The sequence below is a fragment of the Gracilinanus agilis genome, chromosome 4, assembly GCF_016433145.1.
Source record: "Gracilinanus agilis isolate LMUSP501 chromosome 4, AgileGrace, whole genome shotgun sequence".
In the NCBI taxonomy this organism is placed as follows: Eukaryota; Metazoa; Chordata; class Mammalia; order Didelphimorphia; family Didelphidae; genus Gracilinanus; species Gracilinanus agilis.
The window spans coordinates 467,224,947-467,251,263 of record NC_058133.1 but is presented as its reverse complement, the minus strand read 5'-3'; the positions used below and the strand labels follow the sequence as shown (position 1 = coordinate 467,251,263).

At 38.3% G+C, this 26,317-nt stretch overlaps 1 protein-coding gene across 1 annotated transcript in view; it reads left to right on the top strand.

The window, feature by feature from the left end:
- CASQ2 (calsequestrin 2) overlaps positions 1-26,317 on the top strand; it is a 101,829-nt gene that overhangs the window by 22,384 nt on the left and 53,128 nt on the right. The window contains exons 2-5 of the mRNA XM_044675527.1: positions 10,843-10,927; positions 17,611-17,711; positions 19,907-20,018; positions 21,393-21,466. Coding sequence (XP_044531462.1) covers positions 10,843-10,927; positions 17,611-17,711; positions 19,907-20,018; positions 21,393-21,466 — 372 coding nt within the window. The remainder of the gene's footprint in view (positions 1-10,842; positions 10,928-17,610; positions 17,712-19,906; positions 20,019-21,392; positions 21,467-26,317) is intronic.

Sequence of the window (26,317 nt, the reverse complement as noted above, 5' to 3'; positions counted from 1 at the left end):
CATTAGTTAATTAGATTATAATCTACTGGCGGGCAAAGATTGTCTTTATTAATCCTATTCCCAGTTTTTAGCACAATGCCTAGCATATAGTAGGCATTTAATACCTATTTATTGGATTGGATTAGAATAGTTTGAAAGAAATTAAGTTGTGGGGGGAGGGCAGCTGGGTAGCTCAGTGGATTCAGAGCCAGGCCTAAAGATGGGAGGTCCTAGTTTCAAATCTTACCTCAGACACTTCCCAGCTGTGTGACCCTGGGCAAGTAACTTGACCCCCATTGCCTACCCTTACCACTTTTCTGCCTTGGAGCCAATACACAGTATTGACTCCAAGACGGAAGGTAAGGGTTTTAATAAAAAATTAAAAAATTAAAAAAAAAAAAAGAAATTAAGTTACAAGTAGTCAAGGAATATATGGATTGTAAGAAGATGACATATCAATTGTAGTTGCCTAGTTCAAGAATTTTAAAGGAAGAGGTAAAATAAGGTAGATGATAATAATTACAGGTAGCATATATATAGTGCTTTAAAATTTACTAGGCTCTTTACGTGTGTTTTTTCATTTGTTCCTCACAACGACCCTATGAGGTAGCTGCTGTTATTATTCCCCATTTAAAAGATAAATAGATAGAGAGGTTAAGGGATTTGCCCAAGGTCACACAACTAGGAAATATTTGAGGCAAGATTTGAACTCAGATATTCCTGACTCTAGATCCAGCATTCTTCTTAGTTGGGGACATGGAGCCATATATCTGCTCCCTTATTTGGCAATAAAGAATAGCATACTAAGCACATCCATCCAGGGACTGAGAACAGCAAGTATAGTGATCTGCTCCCTCTTACCTCTAACCCCTCTACCAAAGTCCAATCTTTGAAAGGACTCATTGATTTCTCATGGACAGCTGCACCACGTAAGTCCTCCCTGCCATGCCCTCTGGCAGCAACTTATCATGGTCATGTTGGACTCAGTCAGGGCATAGATAGGAAGGAAAATTACGGTCTCATATAGCCAAGATTCCACTTTTGAGGAGGGGAGAGGCTGCTGAGCCCTCTTGTCCACAGGGAGTTGTGGGTGTGGAAGAGAGAAAGAAGTAGCTATTCAGGTAAAGGAAGGCTGAGAAATCCTAGCAACTTCAAAATGAAAAGTGGAAAACATGGTGGGGAATATCATACTGATCTTTTGCTCAAATGAAATGTTCCTTACTCTAGCCATTAAAAATATCCTGGCTGTGTTCCTGCCCTTCTTTCCCGTGTAAGCCATGAGCCAAGCAATTGCTTCAACCCTTCAATCTCTCATGGTGCTTGGCAACTTGTCAAACAATGCAACAATTGCCCGTCCTCCTCAGAAATGAGAGCAAAGCAAGTTCAAATGAACTGACATTTATCTTCAGGAATCTTCTGTCACTTTTAACCACCCTCAAATTAGACTTTGGGCTATGTATAGCTGGAAAAATGGCATGTGATATTTCAGTGGGAGGTTGGGAATAGTGGAGGTCCTATTCAATGGCACTCACTTCAGAGAACAGGACTGTTGGAGTTTGAAATTGTAGCTTCTGAGTAAAAAAGCAGCTCAAGTGGTAAAATTTGGAACAGAAAAGGACTATAAATGAGGTCCTCCTTGAAAACTTTGAGAATGCCTAAACTGGTCTTGGTCTTAGGAATGCTTGTGATTGATCTTTTATAACTCATAGTATCATAGAGAAGCATTCAATCAAATCCTATAAACTTTTATTGACTCTCTCTGCTAAGAACTACCCAAATGGCTACTTCTTTCTGATTCCTGTTAGACATGTCTGCCTCTGATCTCTCATAATACTTTGTACCTCTTTTATTCACATAGAATATTCTCTTTTATTTCATAGTTATAGCACCCGGGATCTCCCTAACATAAACCCCAAACCAACTTCCCCAAACGACAACAACAACAACAACAACAAAACCCTTCCCTAGATCCATAGCACTTTGTAGGTCAATATCCATTCAAAAGTGTAGCTTGTGAGCCCCCATCAATGTATTTTCTTTTATTAAGGTGTCTAAAGGACATATTAGTTCATCACAAAAGATATTTAATGAAACGTAGTAAAATAGGTGAAAAGATTTTCCTCCAAATGCACAGAGGCACATGCTCACATGGACTATCATATCACCAAAGAGAGAGGGGGCATATACAAGGAACATGTATTACCACAGGGGTGTATGGGGTACTCAGAGAGGACTATCATTCTGGTGTAAGGATCTCCAATATCTTTTCAGGGTTGCTCATCCACCTTTCCCCCAAATCTTACCTGTGGCTCCAAGAAGCCACAACATGTGCAGTAGCCACAACCTGGTAAAACTGTCTTGGCACACAGGCTAACCCTGGTTTCCAGCCTGTCAGTGAGTTAGGAAGGAGGTCTACACCAAGCATGTGAAGACTTTCCTCATTGGAATGGATGGATGAGAACACTTTGTTTCAAAGGACCATGAAGTACTAGGTACTATGGAGCTCTTAGAGCTTGGTCAAATATCGAAGATGCCAAGGTCTTCCATTGCATACTGAGTCATTGCCAGTTGATCTGACTTTTGTCTTGCCGTTGAATTTAATGATTCTGAAAGAGAAGCTGATGACTTTGTGCAATTCTGCCTCACTTAAATTCAATTCATGAGTGAGTCAAGACATCACCTATGATGGCATTGGCTCTCTTGGAAATGAAAGACAAACATATCACCATAGAATCCCAACAGAGGAGCACACATGAAGGGAACACATTTAGCCAGGTAACATGCCCAGTTAGATATGTGCACAGAGAACAGATGGGCACTGAGTACAGAGACCACTAGGGAAACTCATGCCTTTGTTTCTTCAATTTACTCTCTGCTGCCATCTGCCTGGCGTCTCTATTTTCATGCCTTTGTTTCTTCAGATTGCTCTCTGCTGCCATCTGCTGGGCATCTCCATTCTCTGAGGTCCATTTTACCTGTGCTGATAACTCTGCTGTCATCTGTTGATTTGCCAGCAGCAGTGTGACTTTTTTTTCACTGAGATGTTCCTTTTTGCTGCTGTCTGCAAGGCTTCAGTGTCATTTCTACTGTTCTCTGCTGCCACCAGCTTGTCATATGCTGCAACCGGCCTTTGTGTTCTAGAGGAGAGGCTCCTAGTTCTTTGATTTGTATATAAACTCCAGGATTATAATTAGGAGCCAGCAGCCTTTCAAATTCTTTTTCTCTTGATGCTCATTCTAAAGTTTTGCCTGAATTATACTCCAAAATACTTTTAAATTCCTATTACAGGGGGCAGCTAGGTGGCTCAGTGAGTTGAGAAAGGGGGAGGTCCTGGGTTCAAATTTGACCTCAGGCACTTCCTAGCTGGTTGACCCTGGGCTTGAGCCTTGAGCCTCATTTTTCTTCTCTACAATGGAAACAGCATTAGCTCCAGAGCCAGAGGCCCTGGGTTCAAATCCCACCTCACCTCAGATGCTTACTTCTTATGTGATCTTAGAAGACCTTGCAAAGGGGTTGAACTAGATGATCTCTGAAGATCCTTCCATATCTCTAGATGAAATATGAATAAATCTGTTGCAGCTCATTCTTATGAGCCATCCTTTGTATCAAAAAGTAAAAAAGGAGAAGGGAGGCAATCGTAAAATCAGTCAACATATTAACCAAATTGAACAATATTCTACTCCTGTGCCACTTTGGGGAAAAAAAAACAAAAGGGGCAAAAAAACAAAAGAAGGTACATTTTTCTCAATTCTTCAGGGTCAAATTTCTTGCTTATTATAATTATGTATTAAAGCTATTGCATTGTGGGGCTTTTCTGTGTTCTGTTTTATGTCGTTCTAGACTATCATTCTTTTTATTGTAATCTTATAATATCATTTTGTTGCCTTTCATTAGTATATTTATGTCTTCCTATGTTTCTCTGAATTTTTCATATTCCTTTCTAATAGTATATTTATTTCTTACTCAACTATTTTCATGTATTAGCCTTTCACTGATCTATGGAAAACTACTTCATTTCCAGTATTTCACTCCTTTAAAAAGGTGTTGCTATGAACATGGAATATACATTTTGTAGGCTAAATATTTGTGAATTTTCTAGCTACTTCTTTTCCGAACATGTTTCTAGTCCTTCCTACAAAGATTCCTCCTTTCCCCACCCAACCCCCAGCCCATGCCTGAAATTGTTTTCCCAGATCTTTGCAATGCAAATACAGCTATAAAACCAGTCGCATGTTTGAGCTAATCAATCATGTCATGGACCCTCCAGTTTTACAAGATTCAATGAATGAAAAGCAAAGTGCTGGGCTCTGTAGGGGAGCTGAGCACTGATAAAAAGTGAAAGAGGTCCATCCCCTTGGAAGAAGGCAGGTCCATGGCCCAGCTTTTTTCTTTTTTTGCCATTGAATTCCCTGATAGATATACTATGTGATAAGTCCTTCTATAATCTAATCAGTTCTAAAAGGACTATCCATATTCTTGGAGAAGGCATCATTTGGAGGAAATATCTCTGAAATGAGCAGGACCCCATGAGGGCTCAGTGATCTTTTTATTTCAAATCTTTATTGTAATGGGATTTCTTGTCATAATCTGACTTGCAGTGCCATATAAATATAAAAAGTGACAATGATATTTACTGCTACTTATCATTATTTTATTTATTATTGTGGTTTCTTATTATTGTTGTTATTAGGCTAGTATAATGATTCCTTCTGGAATTTTTTGATATCAAAATCTTTATTGTAATGGTATTTCTTGTCATAATCTGACTTGCAGTGCTATATAAATATGAACATCAATAATAATATTTGTTAAAAGTTATCACTATATTATCTATTAATGTGGTTTCTTATTATGATGATTTTATTAGATAAGAGTTATAATGATTCTTTTTTTTTTACCCAACTCTCAGGACTCACCTCAACTGGTACCTTCCTTTATGTTAGCCCTACCAACTTAGAAATTATCTCTCCCTCCTCATTGATTGTATCCCTCTTGGGCACTTAGGATCTGTTCTTTGGGGTATGCTCAATCATTTAAAAAAAAAAAAAACAACTCTCACCTTCTGTCTTAAAATCAATATTCTGTATTGGTTCCAAGGCAGAAGAACAACAAGGGCTAAGCAATGGTGGTTAAGTGACTTGCCCAGGGTTACACGGCTACTCTCGATCATGTCTTTAAGAAAGTTGTTAACAGATTACCTCTTATGGGTCCTTTGTGCTTCTCCTGATAAGAGACCACAGAAACCTCCCAGCAACTAACAGATAAAGTGAAAACGTTAAGAAAAAGACCACAAGTTGCTCTTCAATTGCTTCGTAGCCACCTCTGCCTACGGAGAAGTTGGGGAGTCCTTTTTATCCCTAATAATTGATCTCCCAGTAGAGAAGAGAATAGGAAGAGAGCTCTGCTTCCTACTTGACCAAAAGGAGGAAGAGCAAAATTTTAAAAAATACCCTCAAAACATTTGTGCCTTAAAGCCCTATCCATTATTACTTGTCAATTCTGATCACGTACTAGTCATGTTCCTTCTTGTTACCATTCAGTGGTACTCTTTACCTCATCCCCAAAGCAAGAAGCAACATCGTAGCTGTGCTGTAAGCTTTGCTAGCTCTGAGAGTCAAAGGTGGAATCCCTTTTCCAGGGAAGGAATCAGTATTGAATCAAGGAAGTCTTTCTTCATTGATGAACAGAAAACTGTCTCTTCACTATAGTCCACATGAATCTTTGGGGACTACAGTTTTGAATGAGGTATATCCTGTACTATTCATAATAAAAATCTCCTTCTTCAATCTGTGTCCCATTGGTGATAACTCCTTCCTGAGATCTATTGTCATGGCCAGAGCTTAGAAGAGTATGTTGTTTTAAATTTTCTCCCTCCCTTTTTTTCTGCCCAATTTACAAAAAAACTACACAGTCAGCTGGATTCGATTTTAGGTAGCATACAATTCTTTGCTAGTGAGTTGTATGATGTTACCCCAAAATGGCAGAGCTGGATGTTTTCGTGAGAAAACAAACACCCAGTTCCTAACTTATAGACTCTAGAAGTCTAGCCTTTGAAAAAACTTAAAAAAAAAAAAAACAATACAAACATGAAAGTCTTTTTTTTTAAAGGTGATGTAAGTCATCAAAAATGCCATTGAGTCCAGGGTGCTTAACCCTTTTTGTGCCATGGACACCTTTGTCAGTGAAGTGAAACCTATTGACCCTTCCTCCGAATAATGTTTTTAAATGCATAAAATAAAGGATGTAAGATTGCAAGGGAAGCCAATTGATATGTATTTAGCAAAATATATATTTTAAAAACAGGTTCATGGCTCTCAGGTTAAGAAATGCTTACAGTCTAATTCCTACATGAAAAATAATACCTTATACAATACATTCAACAAATGAGTCGCTTAAAGATTTACCAGGAGAAAGATCCCGATTCTTCGCGAAGAAATCTATCCCACTTTGGAACAGTTAGTAGATCTGTCCTGATGTCAAACCTAAATTGGCCTCTTTATAACATTGACTCAGTGCTCCTGATTATTCCCTCTAAGGCCATTCCCTTTTCCAAATGGTGACTTTTTCAGATATTTGAAAAGAGTTCTTCATGTTTGGAGGAAACCCTTCTTTTTTCCAGACTATATTTATGTCTTCATGGTCTTCAAATGAGATGATCTCAAGGCTTCTTCATGCAGGAGGTAGCCAAGCTTAGCCTTAAAGGAAGTTGAGAATTCTAAAAAGGGGAAGAAAAGAGAGAAGGCATTGTAGGCTTGGGGGTCAGCCTGAATAAAAGCATTTGAAGTGGATACCAAACTCAGGGGAAAACGACCAGGCCAGTTTGGCTGGCTAAGAAGTACTAATGAAGAATACATGAAGTAGAGGCAACTAGGTGGCTCACTAGATAGAAAGACAGGCCAAGAGATTGAAAGTCCTGGGTTCACATCTAGCCTCAGATGTTTCCTGGTTTTGGCAAGTCACTTAACTCCCATTAAGCCACTACCTAACCCTTCTTGTTCTTCTGCCTTAGAACCAGTATTTAGCATTGATTCTAAGATGGAAAGTAAGGTTTTTTCTTTTTTAAAAAAAGAATACACAAAGGGGAAGGATAGGAGAAAAGTCTGAAAAAGTCAGGAGTCAGACTATGTTTTTATCTGTCCCTAACAGAGGTTAGTGATTGGTTTTCCATGGGGACAGGGCAAAACGGTGAAATGGCAGGAGAGTCTGTATATTATCCACATTTGGAGAACCTTTCTGATCTATTTGGTATGACAGAGAGCTCTCACCTGGCTCACTCTCTCTCACCCTTCTTCAGAAACAACCATCGCCATAACAGCAATAATGTCCAGATAACAGACAAGCCTTAAACATCTGCAAAGAAAAGTTGGCCCCAATTAATGGTTAATTTGTCTGTTGGTTTGTTTGGTTTTTAACTTGCTACCTTCAGGCAGCCCTTGCAGTGGGGAGAGGCTGGTGCTCTCTGCCATACTGTTGGCAATGGGTATTGCCTTTCTGACCTCATGGTTCAATTTGCCCTGACTTTTTAGTTTGGCAACAGGACCGGAGGGAAGGAACTGCTCCCTCTGCAGTGAGTGATGCCTAGAGTGGGAAGGCAGAAGTCTTGGCAGAGTGTAATGTGGAAGAAAAACTTTGAAATCCCAGCAAATACCAAGACTGGACTGGATCTTAGCTAGAATTGAATTCTCTGCTAGTCTCTGATCTGGTGGTCATATTACTCTCTCCATGACAAAGGAGAATAATTGGTTGTCTAAGGAAAATGGGGAAATGCTAAGATACAAATGGGATGAAAGAATAGCCTGACACATGAATATGGGGGAAATAATTGAAAGGGCTATGGTACATTGATGTGCCTAGAGCATGAATATAAGTTGTGTTTGCCTTGGTTTTTATATATAACTAAATGCATACTATAGTACAGGTGCAATAATGTGGCACAGAGATTAGAGAAATTGGATTTGGAGCCCAGAAGACCTGGGTTCAAATCCTGCCTTGGCAACTGCATAGCTGTGTGACTCCAGGCAAATCACTTAATCTTCTCCTTTATAGTTTCCTCTATATAAAATAGAGCTAATAATAGCACCCAAATCCCAAGAATGTTATGAAGATCAAATGAGATAACATATATAAACCGCTTTGCAAATCTTAAAGTACCAGATAAATGCTATCCAGTAGAAGTGGTAACAGTAGTTGTAGTTGTAGCCATAGAATCTAAAGTGTAGCAGTAGTTGTTGTTATTGTTGTTGTAGTAGTAATAATTATAGTAGTTGCTGTAGTGGTAGTATTTGTAGTAATACTAGTTGTAGTAGTGTTAGTAGTATCTGTAGTAATAGTAGTAACAGTAATAGTAGTAGTAGTTGTAGTAATAAGGATAATAGTAGTAATAGCAGTAGTACTAGTACTAGTAGTAGTAATAGCAGTAATAGTAGTAGTAGTAACAGCAGCAACAGCAGCAGCAGTAGTAGAAGCAATAGTATAGTCATTGGAGATTTTCAAATTAAGCATTTTCCCTTTTTGTCTTTTTCCTTTTGTTTTTTTTACTGTATTATCTTGGTAGTCCAAAACACTTATAATGAACCATACCATGCCCACTGACATAGTGACCTAAAGTAGACCTGAAATAAAGGGAAGAGACTGAGGATGGTGAGTGTTCTTTGGTGGACCATGGACCACAGTTGGAAAAATCCTGGTCTGAACCTTGTTACTGTTGACTATATACATAATGGATTGGAGGCTTATAATTTAAGAATAGGCAGCTGGGTGACACAGTGGATAGAGTGGCTGGGCTAGGGTTAGGAAAACTCTGAGTCCAAATATGACCTCAGACACATACTAACTGTATGCCTCTGGGCAAGTTACTTAACCCTGTTAGGCTCAGTTTCCTCATCTATAAAATCATTGGAAGAAGGAAATGGTAAACCATGCCAATATCTCTGTTAAGAGTCCCTCAAATGGAGTCATAAAGAATTAGATACAAGTCATAAGAACAGGGAGGCCTGATGAGTGAAAATAATCATAATTAATTATACCTCATTTTTATAGGTCTTTAAAACTTAAAAAGCCCAATCCTTATGACCTATGGGAGCAATGCCTGAGCTTGGTGTTGTGTGACATATTTATTAATGACTTGGAAAAAGCAGAGAATACTTTTTCATTAAGTTTGTGATGGCTTTTAGTTGGAAAGGGTGGTCAACAGAGAAAGTTAAGAATGTAAATCAAAGTGACCTTGATTAATCAAAGATGTGGCCAGTCAAAAAGAGGATTAAATTTCATTGGCAAAAAAAGCAAGCTACCATTTAAGAGTACAAGTTGCACAGGATGCCTCATATTATAAAAAGAAAAAAAGAGTCAACTGTGAGCATTAATATAACTTTTGTTATCTTAACCATTCCTTCTCATGTCCTCCAACTCCAAATCAAGAACTGTTTTTTCATCTCACCACACTGATGAATCAAGCAGTCCTACAATGAAGTAATGCCAAAATATCTAGAAGCACGTATCAGTATTCATTGCCCAAAATGAGTCCAAACATTAACCATCAGTCAGCATTGACTAAGAGCCTACTATGTTCCAGGCACTTAGCTAAACACAATTGTCCAATGGTTATACCTTCACCTCTGAGATCCATGTGTTAGCCACCTTTTTTCTGCCTTAGTCTATTTACCTTAATATCTATGTGTATATTTTGAAAAAAGTTGTAGGAGGTAGCTAGGTGGTTCAGTGGATAGAGAACCAAGCCTAGAGACAAGAGGTCCTGGTTTCAAATTTGACCTCAGATACTTCCCAGCTATGTGATCCTGGACAAGTCATTCAACCCCCATTGCCTGGCCCTTACTGCTCTTCTGCCTTAGAATTAATATACAGTATAGATTTTAAGACAGAATGCGTGTGTGTTAAAAAAAAAAGAAGAAGAGAAAGGAAGAGAAAAAGAAAGGAAAAGAAAATTTAAAAATTGCATTGATTTTTTAAAATCAGTTTTCCCCAGTTTTAGCCCCAGCTCCACCACAGAAAGATCTTCTCCTTATTACAAATTTAAAACAGTTAAGCAGAGAGTTATCTGACACAGTGGGTGTTACCCTCCCTCACTTCCAGGGAAAGAAAGAAGATTAATTTCCTCTAGGATTATAGATTTGGAGCTAGAAACTATTAAGTCTAGCCCCTTTATTTTGCAGCTCAGAAAGCTAGGGGCAAATAGATGATGATGAAAATCATGCAGCATTCAAACCAGAATCTCCCTTATCCAAATATAGAATGTTTTATACACTCCACTGCATCAATGCGCTTACTTTCTTCTTTTTGACCAGAATGGGTGATTACAAACACACAGCACATTTTGGTGTTCATTTCAACTATGATACTTATTCTATATATTATTTTCCTTTTTCTTCTTACTTTGCTCTGTTATCAGTTCATGTAAGTCTTCTTATACTTTTCTGAATTCTGTGAATGTATTTTAATATTTTATATAGAATAATTGTTCCAGCCATTCCCAAATCAATGGGCACTCATTTGCTTTTTTCTTACTTTGCTCGAGCGCACACACACATACACACACACACACACTCACACAATGTTGCTATAAATACATGGGCTCTTTCTGTTTCCTGGAAGAATATGCTCAGCAATGGTATCTTAGGCTCAAAATGTCTGAACAGTTTAAGTAACAGTTTTTCTCACAGAATTCCAAATTGCTTTGCAGAGTACTTGGATCAATTCACAGCTTTACCCACAATACACTAGCATGTCAATCTTTCCCCAGCCCTTTCCACACAGACTTATTTTCATCATTGATCATCATTTTTCCTGAGCATGAGGCACAAACCTCAGAATTGTTTTAATTTGCCCTCATCTTTGCATTTCCTTCAGCTGGCGGCCCAGGTCCTGGAACACAAAGATATAGGTTTTGCCATGGTGGATTCCAAGAAAGAAGCCAAGCTAGCTAAAAAGCTAGGTAAGTATGATTTTCAGAAAATGCCAATGTAAGAAACAAGACACCAAATAAATGCATTTATTTCCATATGAGAATCTGATCACTTTAAACAAAATGAAACAAAATTTATGATTTTGTTACAAGTTGGACTACATATTGAAAAAGGGGGAGAAATCCATGAATTGATATGACTTTTGTCACAATCATAAACTTATTATAGATTATGCAAAATTCCTTATTATAAAAAGAGACCAATAAACTATAGGCATGAACAAGGAATGATATTTATTTAGCACTTCAGAGTTTAATTCATTTCATAATATATTTTTATTTAATATTCAGTAATTAATAATTAACATTGAGCAAAAGAAAATAAATATTTAATAAATAACACATATAGGAATTTAAGAGTTTCAAAATACCTAAGTTTATCATATTTGGTCCTTCCTTATAATAACCCTAAGAAATATTATTACAACTATTGACATCTTTATTTTATATATGAGGAAATTTGAGATTGCAAACTGGGTTGCCCAGAGAGTAAAGAGTCAGAGGTGAGATTCAAACCTAGGTCTTCCTGTTTCCAAGTCCAGAGCTCTATATCTTACTCTCCTACCTAGATGTCTACATTATGCCATTCTTCAACATCAACTTCAACTATATAGTGACTTTTGGATCAGCCCCAATAGATTTAACTGTGTTCTAGTAAATGTTCCCTCAAAAAAAAAAAAGCATGCAGGACCAACTTTTAAGTTTAATCTGCATTATTAACTTTTTCTCTCTCTTTCTTTTTAAATTAAATTTATGTATTTATTTGTTACATTAAAGTTCCCAAGTATCTCCCTCTCTCTTTCTTAAGTCTAGAGAATCAGCAAAATAATAACTCAACCCTGATTTGTAGCATTTGCCTATTTCTAAAGTGTAAATGCTCACACTGAAAATTTAATAATTGACTCTTGTGAACCAATTACAACAAGTATAAGCTGGCTTCGGCATAGCCCTGGAGAGATTCAATCAAACAAACATCCAATGTCGTCCTTCTGTTCTGTCATATATGAAATCATTCCACCCTCTTTGCTGGATAGCTGTAGCAAAAAGCTGAGTGTCTAGAGAGATATATACTGAGGTATGGGCCCTTTTTGTGTGAGTCCCCTAGGACTGGATATACAATCAGCTTTGGAACCCATCTTGGGCTCTTCTTAAGCTCTTGGCCACAGCTTTCAACAAAGGGCAGCAATGTCTCTGAGAGGTCATTGTAGGTGCTGAGGCCAAGCTGTCAGATACAGCTGCGAGCTGTCATTACCATGGAAAGTGTTCGCTGAGGTTGGATTTGGTTAAATGATCAGAGGAGAGACTTTGAGCAACTCTTCATCACCACTTCCGACTGACAAGTCAATATAACATACTTCTCTGTGCCATGTTCCTGCAGATATTTTTACTCCTAAAAATGCACATGAGGTTTGGAGAGGTACATTTTAAACTTAAGCATCTTCCTCCCCTTATGATACAAGGGATCTTAAAAATTATTTTTTTAACCTTTATCTTCCATCTTAGAAACAAAAGTAAGTATTGGTTCCAAGGCAGAAGAGTGGAAAAGGCTAGGTATTTGAGATTAAATGGTTTGTCCAAGGTCACTCAGCTAAGAAGTGTCTGAGGTCAAATTTGAATCTAGCGCCTCTCATCTCTAAGCCTGACTCTCGGTCCACTGTGCCATCTAACTATCCCCTGTGATCCTTAAATTTTAAGGTTGGAAAGGACTTCTGAGGCCACCAACTCTAACTCCCTCACTTCACACGTGAAGAGACTGAGGATTAGAGAGGTTTAAGTGACTTAGACAGAGTCAAAGACACCTATGAAGTGTCTGAGGCAGAATTTGAACTCTGGTCTCCCATAAAAATATCCAGACCCTCTCATCCAACCCTCTCAATTTACAAATGGGGAAACCAAAGAACCAAGAAGGGGAAAGGACTAGCCCAAGGTTAAAAAGTAAATGGTAGAGCTGGGACAGCAGTCCAGGTCCTTTATATTCCAAATCCTGCAAATATTTTCCTTTGGTTTGAAAATTTTCCTGCTACAATACACACATATATATGCACACACACATACACACAGGTACTGCCCAGCTAGCTTTTCTGCTTGGCCAGTGAAAGAGAGCCATTTGAGAAAGAGATTATAAAGTAGAACCTTTGTAGGAAGGTTAATTGGATTTGGGTGTGTAAACATAGAAAAATACACATATGGGTGGTCTTCAGGTACACGGATGTTTATTATCTCGAGTATGACAAACAGCTGCTTTCTATTTTCATGGAGGCTGTAGCGAAGGACCAAAAAAATGAGCGAGCTTGTAGCAGGATATATTTGGGTTAGACACACAGAAGAACTTGGGATTGGGAGACACAAATAGGTCAGGAAAACAGACTGTGGCATCTTCTTCCCTGGAGACCATTTATGGCAGGCACCCAATTATATGGAATTCATAAATGCAGCCTTTCCCAAGGGCAAAGAACAAATGAGGTTAACAGACAAATGACCATCTGTCCCCTTTCCCTGGAGTCTAAAAGCATTCTAATAAAACCTGCCTCCTTCCTTCCCCACAGCCAGGCAGACCCTCACCATGTTCTTTTTCCTCTTCCTTTTTCATGAGGATTTGTCTTTATGGAAGGATTCGGGTTCTCTTTGCTATAGAAAAAAAAAAAAAACACTGGGAGGGCAGAGGAGAAAGGAGGAATCGGTGCCGGTGTGTGTCTACAGTGGAGAGGGCCAGTGGATATATACCCTGTGGAATTGTTGTGAAAAAAACCCACCCCCCTCAAAGGATGCGAAATTATTATTTCATATGATATTAGAAGTCTAGCTGGCAGGTGGAGGCATTTAGGGGCTGGATAGAATCAACAGAGGCACACATGTCTAGGCAAGCTGAGCCTTCTGGCTCTTTGATCCCACATCTGCTGGTTACTGGAGCTCCCCGCGTTTGTGCCCACCAGAGCCCCCTATCAGCACTGAGGACTCGAGCAAGGAATAGAGGATCGCAAAGGTTTAGAGCAATCAATGCATTAACCAGCTTTTATTAAGCACCTACCCCATGTTTCACGTACTGAGCCAGGCACCGAATACTCCAAGGCAAATTGAGTGCACATATTTACGCATACAAGGATTTGTGAATGCACATACACATACATGACACACTTGTATATTTACACCGAGATATATAACACATGTATATAACATATATGTATATGCATGCTGACACGGGGTATATATATTCATAAACACACATACACAAATATAATACATATGTATATATAACATGTATATTGATAAACACAATGCATGCATATATTTACATGCATAAATATATAACACATATTTCTAAAACACACATATATACATATGCTCAAAACATATGTATATATACACACAAATACATAATATATGTAAACACATATATACATACACTGGTATACATGTATATATATTTATAAACACATACACAAATATATACTATTATATATAACACATACTGATAAACACACATATATAATACATGCATATATAACATATTGTTAAACACACATACACATGTATATATTTATACATACAGATATATAATATGCATATTTCTAAAACACACATGTATATACACATGGTGATACACACATGTATACACATACTGAATATATAACACACATTAAAACATGTATGCATATACTGGTACACATGTGTATATTTATAAGTGTACTCACAGAGATATCCCAACACATATATCATATATGATGATGAACATATATGTGTATGTGCACACATGAATGCATACTATATGTGACATGCAATCTGTGTCTAGATCTATTTATACACACACATATCTCATGCATGCACAGCTATATAACAATATCTATATAAAACATATGCACAGAGAAGTACATATATGTATATACACACAGATGTCTAATACATGCATATATAAACACACATATATGCATATGTTTGTGTACAAACATAATACACACGTATATAAATACATATATAATGATATAAATACATGTATATCTTTATACAGACATGTATGTCTTTTTACATAGAAATATATAACATATATATAATATATGCCAATAAACATACATGTATGTATTTATACACATGTACTGATAAACACACATATATGTATGTACTCAGTAACGAGCTGGTAAATATTCAACAACCAACTCTCTGGACAAAAATGTTTTAAAGACACTAATTTTCAGTGGAATCTGCAAAACTACCGTTTTCTCCGTCACCTTCTTCCTGGACACTCAACAGAACAATCCATCAAGCCCCGGTTTGCAGCGTTCGGCGGCTTCTACAGTTTAAATACTTGCACTGAAAAATGATCCATCGGTCCTTTCCCGCCCCCACCACCCCCATATACAAATAGATGCAGGCTGATGTCGGAGATGGCAGGGGAGGCTCCCACAGGATGGGCATCAGGAAAGGCTTCATGGAGAAAGCGGTCCGTGAGATGGCCTTCAGGGAGCCTGGTCTGAGAGATGGAGGTGAGGAGGGAGTGCATTCCAGGCATGAGAGCCAGACAGCACCAGAGCCTGGAGGTGGGGCACAGGGGCTTGTGTATCACAAACAACAAGGAGGCTACTCTAAGGATCCTGGAGATTGTCTAGTCTAAATCTTTCATGTTCACATGAGGACATTCCTTGTCTATGGTCACACAGTGGAAGATATGTGATTTGAACCCAAATGTTCTAACATCAAACCCAGTAAACATTCCACTACCCCTCAACTACACAAGACTGCATGGGGGCTCTTAGCTGGTTCAGTAGATAGAGATACTTCCTAGCTGTGTGACCTTGAGCAAGTCACTTAATTCTCATTGCTTAGCTCTCCTAGCTCTTCAGTCTTGGAACCAACATACAGTACTGATTCTAAGACAGAAGACGAGGGTTTAAGATATTTTTTTAAAGGCTGCAGGCTGCTTTGTCCTTGTACAGGAATGTGGAAAATAAGATGACAGTCTGCAGAACATTCTTTAAGACCAGTGGCCCCCTGGAGCAGCGAGATGACTCAGTAGATTAAAAGCCAAGGCTAGAGATGGGTCATTGTAGATTCAAATCTGGACCCAGACACTTCCTTGTTGTGTATTGTGTGGCTCTGGACAAGTGACTTAACCCACATTGCTTAATACTGCTCCTCTGCCTTTGAACCAACACGCATGTATTGATTCTAAGAAGAAAGGTAAGGGTAAAAAAAAAAAAAGAGAGAGAGAGAGAGACTAACTGCCTCAACTATGGTATTTGTCATTATCATTCTGATTATATTATGAAGCATCTAAGTACTGGATCCTGGATAGAGCACTGAGCCTAGAATCAGGAAGATCTGAGTTCAAAATTCTGACCTTAAATACTTCCTAGCTGCAGGATCCTGGGAAAAATCACTGGACCGCCTTCTGACTCTATTTCTTCGCACATAAAATGAGGATAATAGTCATACTTATCTCTCAGAGTTTCGTGAGGATCAAATGAGATCAAATCTGTAAAGCACTTAGCATAGTGCCTGGCACATAGTGGGCCTTAATAAATGCTTGTTTCCTTTTTTCCATTATATCTTGTGATTCTTTACTGTTGTTCAGTTATTGCAGTCTTGCCCAACTCTCTAGGACCCCATTTGGGGTTTTCTTGGCAGAGATATTGGAGTGGTTTAACATTCTTTCTTCAGTCATAGCACCACTTTGACCTTAACCTCTTAACCTTAATGGTCAAGAGCACTGGTCCTGGAGTCAGGAAGACCCAAGTTCAAATCCAGCCTCAGACACTACCTGGCCAAGTCACTTAGCCCCTGATTGCCTGGCAAAAAAAGATCCACTGGAGAAGGAAATGGAGAGCCACTCCAGTATCCTTGCCAAGAAAACTTCATGGATAGTTAAGGTCTATGGAATCACAAAGACTTATACAACTGAGAGACTGAATAACAACAGTAAATGTTCATTGAGTGACATCCCCATATAACACAGATAATATCTCCATTAAAAAAAGTCTCTGGGCCTCAGTTTCCTTAATTGTAAAATAAGGAGGTGGAACTATATGACCTCTAAGGTTCCTTCTAGCTCTGAATTTGAGTCTGTGAGATATGATCCCCGTCCAGCTCAGTGGCAGAGGGAACATGGAGTCAGGAAAACTTGAGTTCAAATATGATCTCAGACACTTCCTAGCTGTGTAAACTTGAGTAAGTCACTGATTCTCTTGTCTGCTTCAGTTTCCCCATATGTAAAATGAAGACCTGTCTTCCCAGGGTTATTGCAAGGATCAAATGTAAAGAGCTTTCCGAACCTTAAAGTACCATATCAACACTAGCTATTATTATTACTATTAGTATTAATTATTGAGAGAAACAAGGCATACAGGAGATAATTACAGAACAAAAGTAAGTAACAATAACAAAACCAAAATAATAATAATAATATTTAACATTTATAGAGCACCTTAGGTTTGCAAAGCACATACACAAATATATATAAACACATGTGTGTGTGTAAAACATAATTTAATTACATTTTATGTTGTAGTCTAAACAGTAAACAGAAGGATGAAGGGTAGAGAGCAGAGTAGGATTAGTCTAGGAAGGCTTTATGAGTCTGAAGTTGGGTCCAGAAGGAACTGATGGAAATGGACGTCCTGTGAGAAAGTTATCATTTTTCTTTATCTCTTTATTTCTACCAGGTTTTGATGAAGAAGGAAGCCTGTATATCCTTAAGGGAGATCGCACTATTGAGTTTGATGGAGAATTGGCTGCTGATGTTTTGGTGGAATTCCTTTTAGATGTAAGCACGGATTTACATTAGTCCTAAAAGGAGCTGTTTTGGCTAGAATATAGACTGGAACAAAACTGTCAAATAGTTAAGTACTTGCTAATTGACAAACTGTTAGCAATATTTACGATATTTTGGACTGATGCCTGTGTTCAAGGGCAGCAAGGTGATACAGTAGATAAGAGCACAGAGTTTGGAGTCAGGAAGACCTGAGTTCAATTCCAGCCTCACACCCTTCCTGGCTGAGTGACCCCAGGCAAGGCACTGAACTCTGTTTGCCTCAATTTCCTCATCAGTAAAATGATCTGGAGAAGGAAATGGCAGACCACTCCAGTATCTTTGCCAAGAAAACTTCAAATGGGGTCACAAAGAGTCAGACATGACTAAGAAAAAGACTAAACAATAACAATAAGCCTGGGTTAAAGAGAATCTTACTTTCCTTGGGAAGTCTGTATCTGTTATGCTACATTTTGAAGCTGCCCTATTTGTGTTTGTCTATATGTTATGTGTTAACATATTGCTATGTCCATTCATTCATTACCAACTAATTATTTCCCATTGATAATTCATTGGTTCAGTTATTACATCCTTCTGATGTTATCGGGAAAAAGACTGTGAAGACAGAGCACAGAAAAAATAAGAGGACATCTAATCTAGAGGAGGAAGTAGGGGATGGCAACGAGCTATGGGCTTTTGCTACTTTTAACATTAGAAAAATATATCTAGGAGGAATCAAATTAGATAACCATCTAAGGTAAGGCCACTTCCATTGGATTGAAAGTTAGGAGACTTAGGTTCTAGGGCTGCACTTTCCCTATGACTATCCTCTGCGGTAGATAGTATATTAATATCCTTTTTTTTACAGGTGAGAAAATTGCCATATGGAGAGGTTCATTGTTTTGCCCAGAATTACATAGAACTCAAACCCAGATCTTCAACAACTAGGTGTTCCACTGTATCATTTTGCCTCTCTGGTGCAACAAAACTTACAGATAAAACATCAAAAATTCAAAAAGACATTAGCAGTCTGACCACTGAATATTTCTCGGAAAGGTAGTTGAGTCATTCGTTGCTTTCTCAACTTGCAAAGAGCCCAGTGCTACAGTGATGGGCAGTCAGATATCCCCCTGCAGTGTGATAAAAATGCCTATTTCTGTACAGTAACACCCCATCATTTTATACCCTCAAAATACAAGAGACCCACAGAAAGCCTAAGGCTTCTCTGAGATGTGTAGGACTACTTTCCAAAGCAGGCCTGGACAATGTTTATTTCTTACCCAATCCTTTATTAAAACTTTTTTATTTAAAATTTTTTAAATGAAATTTAATTAAAATTAAATTTATTTTTATTAGGAAAAAAATTTAAACCTGTATAATAAAGAGAGAATAGTGGGTAGTTAGGTCTCTCAGTAGATTGAGAGCCAAGCCTGGAGAGGGAAGTCCTAGATTCAAGTCTGACCTCAGCCACTTCTCAGCTGTGTGACCCTGGGCAAGTCACTTAACCCCAATTGCCTAGCCCTTACCTTTTCTATAGTGGAACCAATACCTTGTATTGATTCTAAGACAGAAGATAAGATTTTTAAAAGAAAAAAAAGAGAGAATAAGGTAATTAGCCTACCCTTGTACTCTTGAAAACTAATAGTCCAACTAGGATTATAGAGTTAATGCTCAGAGACCATTTAGCCTACCCATAGTCCTCTCATTTTAGAGATGAGGAACTGAGTTTAAGAAAGGTTGAGACTTACCCAATGCCACACAGATAATGTGTCTGACCTAGTTTTCAAATCCAAGTCTTCTCATTTGAAATCTGGCTCTCTTGCCACTGCACCAAGCCCCTGAAATTCCAGTATGTTTTATGAATGAAAGATGGATCACAAATATGTGTATGTGCATTTGTGTATCTGTGTGCTTGTTTGGTATACTCAGCTTTGAGAGAGAGTGGAAAGACTGTTGCAGAAGAATGATGGGGAAATCAGAGTTTAGAAAAGGAAGAACTGGAGTTTCAATTTGATTAAACTGTAACCAAATACAATGATCTGATCTTTTTTCTAACTGAAAATTAGAATCTACTTCTGATTGACCCGAAAGTGAATTTTAGTTTATTTGATATTTGGCATTTATTTTCTGAATGTTATTATAATTCTGCCAATAAAATGATGCAGTTTGGTTAAAAAAAAAAGAATACAGTAACCTACTTGTCATTGCAGTTAATCGAAGACCCGGTGGAGGTTATCAACAGCAAACTGGAAGTCCAAGCTTTTGAGCGCATTGATGACTTCATCAAACTCATTGGCTTCTTCAAGAGTGAAGACTCAGAACGTAAGTTGTCTACAGGCTTCAAACTAAGAGTCTGAGAAAGTGACTTTTCCCACTGGGGACAAGGAAAGAAAAACAGGAGGGTCTTTTCTAGTTATGCAAACTAACAAATTCATCTGAAAAGGAGGAACACAGGCAAGTGGCTGGGTCAATCTTTGGGAAAGGACAAGCTTTGTACTCTGAGGAGTATTTTCATTTTCCCCAAAATTTCATCGATGTAGGTCTTTCCTCTAAAAATGGAGGTAGTGATATGGACAGGCTGTCTCATTTGCAGTTAAGGGTAGGAGCAGCTAGGTAGCCCAGTGGATAGAGTACCAGGCCTGGAGTCAGGAAGACCTGGCTTCAAATCTGACCTGAGACACAAGCCAACTTAGCCCCAATTTCCTAGCCCTTGCCACTCTTCTGTCTTAAAATTGATACTAAGACAGAAGGTAAGAATTTTTTAAAAAGCATAACTATTATTACAACTATCCCTTCCACATCATGACTTCCTCCATTGTGGTTTCAGTGCAGAGAAAGCAACAAATGACATGACCACTTTCTTCAGAGATATTCAATGATCAGCTTGCTAATACCTTTGTGAATCTCTGATATTTTATCTGTATGTTTTGTTGCACAGAAAGGCAACATAATACAGTGGATGATATAATGTTTGAATTATCATAGGTTGGCATAAGAAATTAAATGGGAGTTTTGCAGAGACCATAGATGATATGCAAAGGCCAACAGACAATACAGAAAAAAAGTTTAGAAACTCAGAAGTATATTTTTAACCCAAAATTTACAATAAGGTATTGTAAACACTCCCAAAAAGAAAAAGAAAAAATTCAGATTTCTTCCCTGGGACAAAAAGTGAGGATTTCAAACTGTAATGGGGAAAATAGGAAACTTAAAATAAGGCAGGCTAGATGACAGCTTGAAGAAATCTTGGACATTCCATCCATTACAAAACACACACAAAAAAGTGGAAAACTAGGTTCAAATCTTCTTCTGACACACATGTGCTATATTATCTTGGGCAAATCACTTTCTCAAAGCCTCAAGAAACTCTTGAGAACTCTAAGTTGCAGAGAAAAGACTGATGGCAGTTATAGTATACTGATAGGAGTTCCCTATATTAACAAAATCATAGATCTTTTCCATTTCCCCCTTTGTAAATATCCTTCTTACTTTAAAATCCAGTGGGAGATCCTTGAGGAGAGGGAGTTTGATATCCATCTTTATGTCTATCTATAGTAGATACTTAAGTGTTTGTTGAGTGATTGATTAATTAACTGAAGCTCTGATACCACTAAAACATTTTTTTAAAAAAAAAGAACATAAATGTCTGGAATATGGATTTTGAAAATTCCTTTCCTTTCATCTTTATCCTCTTAGATTACAAGGCATTTGAAGAAGCAGCTGAACATTTCCAGCCCTACATCAAATTCTTTGCCACTTTTGATAAAGGGGTAAGTAGATACCTATAAGAATGAGGCACTGAGCTACAACTTCCTTTCCTTTCTCTTCCCTTCTTTTCCTTTTTCTTCCAATTAGTTGTCAATCTTATCTATTATCCAAGAAACTAGTCATAAGAAATAAGGGACAATTGAATTAAAGAGGACTACTAAAATCCTGAGAAGTGTCTAAACATCACATTTTTAAGAAGTAATACATAGCAATAATAAAAGTTTCCCTAAAGCAAAGTGGCTTTGCCCTAGAGCTGTGTTGGTGAACTTATGGCATGTGTGCTTGAGGGGGCTGTTCCCCTTCCCATTTCTACATGCACCTTTCTCCGATCACCTGCCTCTCTTCCCAGCAGCCCAATGGGAGTGCTTCCTCCCTCCCCTGTCTGGGGCAAGGTGTAGGGGGACTCACATGCAGCATGAGGGTTGTAGTTTGGGCACTTGGTCTCTAAAAAGTTCACCATCACTGGCCTAGAGGAACCCTAAATCCTAGGTTGTCCTTGGATTTTTATAGACCCATTCCAAATGGTATCTTCTATGAGCCTTGCAGAAGTGGATATGGGGAATTTCTAGGTAAAGAAAGCTTCCAAAGTAATCTGTGGTGGTATCCCATACTAGATTTCTGGTCAGAGAAGGAGTTTTCCCATTCTGTTTAGTCTCTTTCCTTCAGGATTCTCCTAGAACTTATTGTAAGCCCAAGAAATTTTCTGGATTCTGTAAGAACTAGGCCTCCTCACAATCCCTACAAACATGGCAGTGTTCCTACAGCCATCAAGTGGCCAAGGGAAAGAAATAACGTATGTGGAAATTTTGTGCTCAGCATAATTAGAAGAGATTGGCAGCCAGAAGGATTTTTGAAGCTTCTCTATGAGTTCAGCATAAACTAAAGGATTAAAACATTGGCCTCAGAGGATGTCCTCAACTAGCTGGAGAAGGCAAGACACAAAGAGAGAGAATGACTAACAATACCTGAGGACAACTGTAGGTAGGGTCAAAAGAATATGAGGTTAATCCCAGAAGCCTTCAGTAAGAGGTAAGTTTTTAGATGGCTTTAGAAGGACATAATGGATATATATTTATAGAGAGGATGAAAGAGAACACTGGAAGGGAGAATGGTATATGTAAGTACATGGAGATAGGAAACAGCAAGTGGTATGTATATATTTGAGGTGGAGAAAAGCAAATATATTAAAATGGCTACCTGTTGAGGAATAATGAATGATGAGGATGCTTATTATGGATGGGGAGTAAACGGCCCCTGGACCATCTGGTGTCCCTAGACTCCTTTTTATTGGTAAAATTGATAATGGGATTAAAGGGTAACAGCTGATTTTGAGCCTTGGATATAGGAAAGAGGTTAGATGGCATTTAATTTAATTCCACAAGTATTTCTTAATCAGCTACTACTAGCACCATGATAGGTGAAGAGGATACAAAAATGGAAAGCAATATGACCCACTATCTATGAAAAGTATACAGTATGTATACACCTAAGGATGTAGAAAAGAGAAAAATAGAGCTTTGAGAAAATATTTAGAGAGGGACAACTAGATGACTCAGTAGAGTGAGAACCATATCTGGACTTGTGTTCTAATCTGATCTCAGATACTTCATAGCTGTGGGACTCTGGGTAAGTCACTTAACTCCAGTTGCTTATCCCTTACCCCTTTTCTGCCTTGAAACCAAAACTTGTTATTGATTGAAAGATGGAAGGTAAGGGTTTTAGGTGGAAAAAAGAAAAGAAAATACTTGGAGGTTAGGAATGATTTCATAGAAGGTTTGGCCTGAACAGAGCCTTGAAGGAAGAATGGGTTGAAAGGAGAAGAGAGTATATACTAAACATAGGGAATAGCCTGTGTGAACTAATTAAGGCAAAAGAGGACAGAATACATTCTGAAAATAGTCATGAAGGATAAATTCTGATAATAAGCAACAGGCCATTTTGACCAGAGGAAGTTCCATAACCAGGTAGAAATTCAATGATGTAGAGTTTGAATATTATCTTATAGGCATTAGAGAACCCTGAAAGGTTTTTGATAAGAGGGAAAATATGATTATGTTTTCTAAACATGCAGTTGGACAACTAGGTGGCACAGTAGATAAGAGTGTCAGGAAGACTCATCTTCCAGAGTTCAAATACAGTCTCAGACACTCACTAGCTATGTGATCCTGGGCAAGTCACCTAACTTCTATTTGCATCCATTTCCTCAGTTATAAGATGAGCTGGAGAAGGAAATGGCAAACCACTCCAGCATCTTTGCCAAGAAAACCCCAAATGGGGTCACAAAGAGTCGGAAACTATGGAACAAAATTCCTTTAGGAAAAATTGCTTTGTTCTGTGAAGGATGACCTGGAGGGGAAGGGTAGTAGAAGGAGAAAGATGGGTTAGAATGGTTTTATGAGTGCTCAAAATAATGAGTCACTAGGTTCTTGTATACAGAAGTGACTTGATGAAAATGGTTTTGAGCAAATGAATGCCAATAGTGTTGTTCAGGGTGAATTAAAACAGGGAAAAATTAAAAACAAGGTGATCCATTAGAAAACTGTTGTAGCAATGAGGGAATGGCCTTGAGTGATCATTAGAGAAAAGAAAGGACAAAGATGTTATAGAGGATGCCTTAGCTGGAGGACTTTGTGACCCACCGAATAGAGTGGGCTGAGGAGAGAGGAGACAATTGGACAGAGGAGAAGCAAAGTTGGTCAAGAAGGCCAATGTTTAGAAATTTTTACTTCCAGGTGAGGAGCATTACAAATCGTCCTGGGCCAGTTTTATTTTTCACCAGTTGTAAATAGACTCATAGCATATAGGCTGGCCATTTTTTGAATAAGCACTGGCATTACCGTCTGCTCCTGGGTAATCACCATTGTAAACGTCACAGTGCTTTCCTCTGCTCTGGCAAAATCTATTGCTACCATTAAAATAAATAAGTGGCTAAACTACTTAGTTATATGGTCACCAGAGGGCCTATTTGGCTCTTAATACAGCATTCTCAAATAGTGTAATAACACTAAGGAGTCACATCAGAGCCTTGCACAGAGCCCGGCTCACAGTAGACTCTCAATAAATATTTGTCAAAAGAATGAATGAGCTCCACTTCAGGTAAAAAGTGAATTCAATTTCTTTCCCTCCATAGGCAGTAGGAAGTATGAAAACAGGGACTTCTCAAGGGACATCAGGAGGGCATTTCCAGGGCTAGTAGGAGGCAAATGAAGCCTTGGAAAAACTCTGCTCTGGGAGCCAAGGATTTATACTCGTCCATACCTTCTAACCAAACTTTGCGTAAGTGCCAGGGCTCACACATGCCATCACACAGAAACACTTCTGAGCGCATTTGAGATCCACAATTTGGACTGACTTCCACTTGCTTTCATGAAGTCCTAGTCACACAGGACATTCTAGGTTCAAATCTGGTCTCAGATCCTGCCTAGCTGTGTGACCCTAGGCAAGTCACTTAACCCCAGTTGCCTAGTTCCTTACTGCTCTTGTGCCTTGGAACCAATACACAGAATTGACTCTGGAACCGACAGTAAGGGTTTAAAAAAGTCCTAGTCACAGACTGTCCTTGATTGACCAATGCCTTACTCACTGACCAATCAGTAACAGCCTCACTAGAACTTCTTGAAAGCAAGAAGAAGCCCATCTAAATTGTGTGTCTTGGAGTGGGGGACCCAAGCCCTATGATGACAAGGATGATGTCCTGTTTCTTTTTTCCCTGAAATTACATATTTTTTTAGGGTAAACTTAACAATCCACAAGACAAAAACATCTCACTACACAAAGCTGAACAAAAAGAGGCTTGTATAAGAAACTATGAACTTCTATGTATGTACTACATGTAATATATTAACTACATGTATATTATCTGTACACATTCATAGTATATGTCATATATATTTTAAAGATATATTTCTTTATAGAGCATAAATGTATATTCACATACATACAAGGGAGGGATAGATCATAGACAGAACTGGCAGGTAACAGAGAGATCATCAAGTCAAATCCCCTCATTTTATAGGTGAGGAAACTGAGGCTCAGAGGTTCACAAAGTTAATAAGAGTCTGACATCGACTTCAAACCAGGTTTTTCTGAATCTAATTCTATCTACCACCTCTTGTTTTGACCCAGTTTTAAAATTTGGTTCTGTTTCAATCTGGGTCATTTTAGGCAAGTCACAACCTTCTGGACCTCAGTTTCCTCATTCTTAAAATGAAGGGATTGATTAGACACCCTCTAAGGGCCATATCTGTGTTATCTATGAATATACACATACACATATATGCATGTTTAATTTAATAAGGGAGTGACTGAAAATGCTCCTTTAAATATAACTTCTGCATGTTTCTTTCTTCCATGTATTTTATAAAATATTTTCTTGAAAATCTATTTTTGATTGTGTCCTATCAACACTATCTAGTACCTATCCACTAGCCTACCCTCTCACCCCAAAGGAGATGTCTTCTTTCTTCCTCCTGAATACAGTAATAGCTTAAAGGAAGACGCAGTACTAATTTCTTTGAGAATCAATAAGTATATTGTCTCCGAGAGAAGGAGGATCCAAATTCCAAAGGAAGCACATATGGAGAGAATCCAAGAAAATAGTAGTTACTTCCCTTTGCCTCATTTCCCCCCTCCTTTCCCCCTCTACGAGTGGTGACCTTTTCTACTATCTAGGTCAAGATGAAAGTGGATCCAGAGACCCAGGGTTCAGTGTCAATGTCCAGCCTAGGAAAGGAGGGCATTACAGACAATCAGTCAGAGACAGAGAGATAGAGACAGAGAGAGGGGAGAGAGAGGAAAAAAAGGACAGAAAGAGAGAGAGAAATGAGAGAGACAAAAAGAGAGATAGAGAGACA